This window comes from Notolepis coatsorum (genome assembly GCF_963971535.1).
Source record: "Notolepis coatsorum genome assembly, chromosome: 6".
NCBI classification, from domain to species: Eukaryota; Metazoa; Chordata; class Actinopteri; order Aulopiformes; family Paralepididae; genus Notolepis; species Notolepis coatsorum.
Genome location: NC_140170.1, coordinates 158280411 through 158287634, shown reverse-complemented (window position 1 = coordinate 158287634; position 7224 = coordinate 158280411). Strand labels below are relative to the sequence as shown.

General features: G+C 40.6%; 1 protein-coding gene across 3 annotated transcripts in view; it reads left to right on the top strand.

Moving 5' to 3' along the window:
* Nucleotides 1-7224, top strand: part of lyar (Ly1 antibody reactive homolog (mouse)) — a 57611-nt gene continuing 50387 nt past the window's right edge. The window contains exons 1-3 of one of the 3 annotated variants that reach the window (XM_084316026.1): nt 1-122; nt 306-464; nt 596-710. In XM_084316026.1, coding sequence (XP_084172152.1) covers nt 343-464; nt 596-710 — 237 coding nt within the window. In that variant the 5' untranslated portion in view covers nt 1-122; nt 306-342. Of the gene's footprint in view, nt 465-595; nt 711-7224 lie in introns of all 3 variants that reach the window. The other 2 variants (XM_084316025.1, XM_084316024.1) reach the window with 2 other exon arrangements.

The window sequence follows — 7224 nt, the reverse complement described above, 5'->3', positions numbered from 1 at the left end:
CGGAAGTAGTTATACAGGAGTCACGTGTGTTTTTAAAAGTTTGCACGCATGAAGCCGACGTTCACTTATAGAGAGTGATATATATCGGTGTGATAAATGAGCCAACGCTAGACAAACATACGGTAACACATCACAACATTAATTTTTGTTGACTGGATATCGGTTTGTTTGTTCTAGTGAACATACACAACTTTGGGAAACGTTAGCTGAGCTCATATATCCGCATTGTGGGTCGGCCTGGTTGGTTTTGTACCGCATGGTCGCAGAGGCAAATCAATATACCGTCTCTACCTGCATTCAGGTAGCTTCCTTGAGGAGAGCGAGTCCGGAGACGTGTTCAACATGGTATTCTTCACCTGCAACGCATGTGGCGAATCACTGAAGAAAGCCCAGGTCGAAAAACACGTGAACATGTGCCGAGGATGCCAAGTCCTGTCCTGCATAGACTGCGGGAAAGACTTCCGGTAACGTTAATTAAACCATAGAGAAAACCGCTTTGTTGTTGTTTTTGCATGCCTAACTTTTACTTTAGGCGTAACGTTAATGTCACTTTGTGTATGTGTGTGAGTGACACCATCGTATTTATGGCCAACAGGGGTAACGACTACAAGGACCACGTCAAATGTATCAGCGAAAATCAGAAGTATGGAGGCAAAGGTTTTGAGGCCAAAATAGACAAAGGACATGTCAAGCAGCAGCAATGGATTCAGGTAGAAGACCCCACAACTCTCTAACTCTGTCATTCTCAGTACCCATTCTCATTTTCATCTGGGCCCTGACTTAGTGGAGCGATAACTGTGGGCTCTCGTCCAAATGGGGGTTATATTCTACTGCCAACATGTCTGAAGCAGAATTTAAACCTCATTTGAGCACAAGAGTTCGCAGACATTGTATGGGCCCACAAACTCCCACCCAGTTGGGCTCCAAGATTCAAGATATTTATTTGTCACGTACATCAAGACATGTAGTGAAATGAAGGTGGCCATGCCCGCCTCGATTGTGCAAAGATACAAATAATAAAATAGAACAATAGATAATAAAATAGACATGCTAATAAGAATACAATACAATGCTAAGCTTAAGAATTAAGGTAAAGTACTATACAATAATTATACTAATGTACAGTTATGTTTCTTAAAGTGACATTTTTGTGGTGTGTGTGTGTGAGAGAGTGCAAGTGAGTGTGCTTGTGTGTGGAGAGTAGACAGAGATCAGTGTTTGTTTAGTGTTCTGATGGCCTGGGGAAAGAAGCAGAGTCTGAGTCTCTGTTCTTCCCCATTCATTGTCTTAACACATTGGGGACGAACCACGTATAAATCCGTGTTTCGAATCCACCGCTAGAGGGCCATCCATGGATATCTCCGTATGAAGGTTGTTTTGGCTTTTATTCCATTTTAATAACCTATTCAAGGTCGCCGAGCGGCACTGCAGATGTACCCTACTCATTGAGTTCGCTAAAGTGCAATACCGGCCAGATCCTCTTAGGGGTGCTATCGCTATAATAGTGTTCCCTGTGGCAGAGGTTGTCTTCTTCTTTTTGGATCTCTAATGTAGTTTTCTACTCCCCTGAAGCGATCTCTATATCCTGTACCTTGGAACACGTTTTAGATCACATATTTCAGTGTGCAATAAGAGGATTTATCATCAGCCAATGGACATATCGATCTACCAGATGGCGATCGATAATGGGGAAATGCTTGGGGGGATCAAACCGTCCACAGGTAAGATCCCTTTCACGTAAACTACAGCCCAATCGGGCCCCGTTTTGATACTCTACCAGGCGATCGGCCTATGTGGCTACTTAGACGAACACGGCTATTGGCAATCAATAACCCGAAACGACGTTCCCCCCCCCCCCCTTTCATGCAATACATGCCTGATGATCGTATTGATCATATGCAGTTCGAGTTTTAACTGTAGCATATGTAAAACGGCAATGCCATTGGATATAACGGTAGTAGCTATTAGCCCTGTATCTTGGCTTCCAGGAAATATACTAGACCAAATTCGGTATAACGCTTATATTCACGGTGCTATAAAATGAGAACGTATTGATGATTTTTTTTTTCTTTAAGCCATTTTGAAGGGACGCTTTATGGTCTCAATTGACAATGAGAATGGACAGATAGCAATACTATAAAGTATAGATTTAGCTCTACAAACAGCCCCACGTCCGTTTACATTTCCTGGCCCTCTACCATTATATTAGACTCATCCCAGTGGCCGCCAATGTGTTAAGGGTAGCTGCTAGAACCCATGGCCCATTTATTTTTAATTTGTAGGTAGTGGGCATAGGCGGCGGGTATATAAGGCCAGGCTAGGCTATGCCTACCCAAACCGGCAGCCCCAGTCTGCGCATTATTATAGGCAGCCTAGCAGGGAACAAAATAATCACCCGCCAAGCGCCAATGACGTGTAGATTTACTCTTTGGCTGGTAAATTACAGAGGCTACTCGCCATCCTGGCGTGTACAAAAATTGGGAGCCAACTTTCTGAATTTTCATAAAAGAAATAGCTTCTGTGTCAGCAGTCGCTTCTATACGTGACTTGTCTGTGTGTCCGTTCGTAGCATGAGATGAGTGCGCCGCTTACTTCAAATTGTATGCCGTGATGAACGGTCTTTCCCAGTGGAACACAAGTTACTTAACGTTACACAGGTCGAGCTATGCACGCTTAGCTTGCTAACGTTAGATAGCAGTGTTTATAAGGAGTCGTCTGCCAACAAATATGTTGTTTCAACAAATGTATTCACAAAATTGATTACCATCCAAACGTTATTGAAGACTCCTGTGACCAGTAAGTAGGTACTACATACGTCTCAACTTTAATTAACTATTATTGACCGGAGCAATATGCACAAATGTTCTACGCAGGGGAGGAAACTAACTTTTTGGCTTACCAGCCAACTGGCGGGTAGATGATTGTTTTTTTTTACCAGCCAAAAAAAATCGCGTATGTGTCCCCCACCGGCAGCCCTTTCTTCTCATCTAAACTGCAGAGACAAAATGGGTGATTATTAGTTTGTTAAACTGATGATCATGTTACCGTAACCACCAGTCCCCACCCCCTCCAATGTACAGTTTCTTCCCCCTCAAATGTATATACTCTTTTTAGAAACTCTTGTCTCTTAAACAGTGCTGTATTTCTGTAGATCTGGTATGTCATAAATGTCTGGATGGAACAGTACTGTCTATCTGTAATATGTCATATATGTAATGATGAATTGAAAATGGGGGACCCTGATGTAAACAAGACAAAAGCCTTTCTCTGGTCTGCATCCCCTTAACCCATTCTCTGCCAGAGCTTATATCCATCCTTGTAGCCTCTCTGCCAGCTCTATTTGTCTATGGAGATGTTCACCTTCTTTGCAGGGCTATAACTTTTTAAATTCTATTGTTAAATTGACATTACTATGGCCCATTCAACATCAATTATCTATCGTTCAGGATGTAGGAACGTTTTACTTTTTCATTCACACATTCATACAATAATACGGTCTAGAGTATAAATATGTTTTTATCGTTTTCTGCAGTATTTCATAGAACGTGAGATATAGCCATAAATGCATATATTAGATCATCAAATGCAGTTTGATACCGATCGATGGCAGATAAAAAATTTCAACTGTACATGATCCTAGACTTGTTGACTGATCATCTGCGGTTGACCGGAGGGGGGGGGGGGTCGTTTATAATTCCGTGGTCGACGTTAAATCATCTATGTAGTATGGGTGATATATAGATCAGAGCAGTTTGTATCGAAAATGGTAAAGAAAAACACTGAAACTCACCCCAGTCTCCTCTTACCGTTGGGTGATGAGCGTGGAGCAAAAAGATCGCTATTATGGGATGTTGATCTAGGTCAGGGGTTCCCAAACTTTTCAGGCCAGGGCCCAGAAAATAAGGCATCAGAGAGCCGCGGCCCAATGCACATCGTCTGGCTTTTTTTTTTTTTTTTTTTGTCAGGCAACCGATTTTTTAAGCCAAATATCACTTCAATCCTATTAAGTTAGTTCAAGTTAGTTATTCATTTATATGTGCTATTTATGAGAGGGCTAACTTGTTGCAAAATAATAATGATAATAATAATAGCCTCATTAAAATACTATTGTTGCTTCGGTTGTTTTCAGCGTTTTATGTGCATAATCTGTTATTTAGTTTGAAATGTTCGTTGAAATAAGTAGATTTTTAGTTTTTGTTTATTTATTAAGTTAATATAAAACCATATAGTCACATTTTAGAATACAATAGAATAGAATTTTAGAATACAACTAGAAACACTGTCCTGGCCTGCTTCTAAGTTCAGTGGCCTGACAAAAAAAAATTAAATAAAAAAATAAAAAATTATAAAAATAAAAAATAAAAAAAATGTTTTTTTTTTATTTTTTATTTTTTTTTTAAATCATCTCGCGGCCCATCCGTGGCTGCTCGCGGCCCACCTTTGGGTCGCGACCCCGACTTTGGGAACCACTGATCTAGGTGATCCAGTTTCGGTTTGTATAATACTAATATACGTCCAATCATGTTGTTTATTGAGTTATGGCAACGGATCGATATGTACGGTGTCTGTATAGAGTCCCGCGAGCGATAGCGAGTGGCCGGACGGAATAGGGGACGGACTAAGCACTTCCGACCACTTCCGGTTTCGGCAACTCGCCGATCGGCCACCAGGTGGCGGTATTGAAGCGTTGCAGAGTTGAGCGGAGTCCTACAACACCAGCAAAGACTCCGTGGGTGAAATGTGAATACCATGACGAAAATATGAAATATTGATCTCAAAGACGCCGTACCCCGTCATTGGCAGATTACGCATGGCGAGGAATGACGTGTAAACACGTCATCGGCGGAGAAAGGGTTAAGCTGTACTGTAAGGGTTAAGGGTTGAGCTGTACTGTATTTATAGGAGCCAAAGCACTCATAAGTTATACCTTATTTCTATTGGCTTAGTTAGGGCTGGGCAATATAACGATAAATATCGCGATATATTTTAATAATCGATATCGAATATTGAAATAAAAAAAAATCGAAAAATCGTTTTTTTTTATTATTATTATTTTTATTTTTTATTTTACCTGCAACAGGGCAGTTTTAGTTTTTAGACAGTGGACAGACTTGTCTTTCTTGCCTGCAACTTAAAGTAATGGCTTTGCTTGTCCAAATAACAATACTGACCAAATTCAGATTTCTTTTTCTCTTGTCCATTTATTTTGTTTGCTTTCTAATTTAAAATACATTTTGAAACCGTCTGTACACAGTAGGCTATGTGTGCTAGCAGAACTAGACTCCAGTCACGAGTCACAGTGCACATGTGCGGTGGTTTGTCCACCAAAAAAGCGCCAAAAGATCGAAAATAAACTAGCAGAGCCAGAATTGTTCAACTCCTCTGGAGCCACAGCCAGCAGAGAAGCCGGTTTACTTTAGCTTTTAAACCAGCTGCAGCCTGAGAACTGGAGTGTGAGGGGATGTAACACTAAAGATGGCGGCAATGACAAAGAATTGCTGCCAAATAAACATACATCTGTTGTTAAAAAAAAGATTTTTTTTTTTTTTTATACTTATAATATCGAGAAATAAAATAAAATTATCATATCGTTATCGCGATATGATTTTTTTCCATATCGCCCAGCCCTAGGCTTAGTTGCCTACACTGTTAAAGTCTACATTTCAGAATACAATGGGGCTTAGCTGTATATTTCGGTTAATGTATTATATTAAGTGAGAGTTAGGGATGCCCCGATCACGTTTTTTGCCACCGATACCGATCGTCTATGAGTCATATCGACCGATACCGATCATTTTGGGTTTTCTTATAGCAGCTGGCAGTATTATACTGTAGGTCTAACACAGGCATTCTCAAAGTCCTGTCTAAATGATCTAATCTAATCTTAGAAATTAAGTAAAGTGAATAGTACTGGGTGTTGAGCATAACAGTATCTAAGTTAATTTACTTACTTTACTTACCCTAAAGTATTTTCCTATGAACTGAAACTTATAAGATGTTCTCAGTGTTCAGTTAGCTATGAAGCACGATAGCTAATTAGCCAACAACTGCAAAAGCTAATGATGTTATAAGACATTGATATCAGGAGCTATCTGTAACTACTGCTAGCCAGCTAGATAATGTTAGGCAATGCCTCATGTATTAAACTAAAGTGAATAGTTGACTAGGTCATTTTGTTTAAACAGTAACGTTAGCTCGGTAGCTAACATTAGCTCACGGAACAACACTAGCCAACTACTGCGAAAACTATTGCCAAAATGATTATCAGGAGCCATCAGTAGCTAGCCAGCTAGATAACGTTAGCCAATGCCTCATGTATTAAACTAAAGTGAATAGTTGACTGTGTAGTTTTGTTTAAACAGTAACGTTAGCTAGTATCACTCGAGGTGCACTCGAATCTTGCCGGAGCGTTTGTTGACATGGGCTCTGGGAGGAGGAGGAGGGGCAAGGCGTGCAGCAGCAGCAGCTGTGAGCAAGGGAGACAGCGAGTGAGAACTCAGCTGAGAATTGGATCATGTTTTTCGCGCGTGTCATCCGCTGCTGAAGTACGCAGGAGACTCCGCCTTGAGCCATCTAGTGTTTTATATCTATGTGACTGGCTGGCTCTGGCGATTGTCTTTACTCGCCAGACTGGCGAGCGCTCTTCATGAATCACTCGCCAAACATAAAAAATACTCATTTGGCGAGTCAAATGGCCTAATTTTCTCCCCTGGTTCTACGTTATACTGTATGCGTAAATGTCCGCTTTGTGCCTAAAGTCAAGACTCAACAGTGTGTGTGCACACTGTAACATAGCTGCAGTTAGTCGCTTGTTCACCAACCATCTTAACATTTGTATCCTAGACATTTTCAACAAGTCAAAGGAAGACAAATATTAGCTAGCTTAACTAGCGTTAGCTCAGAAGCACAGAACCGGACGACAACAATAATACTTCCGGTCGGGGGGTTTCAAAATAAGAGTGAAGTCTAAAAAACATAAACTTCTTTTAAATCTTTTGTAATTTTTATTTTTTTATTTTTTTATATAAATGAAAACGAAAAAGATCGGTTCCGTCTCTGTGTGGATGTACACACAATTGTCTATACACACAGAAGCATACTGGTAGTACAATGGTGATCAGAATGCATGTTGCCAATGCCAACGCAATTTGACGTGATGGTCTCGGGTTGCTACTGCATAGAACAGAATGGTAGCCAACACTTTTTTTTTTGAGAGTATTCGAA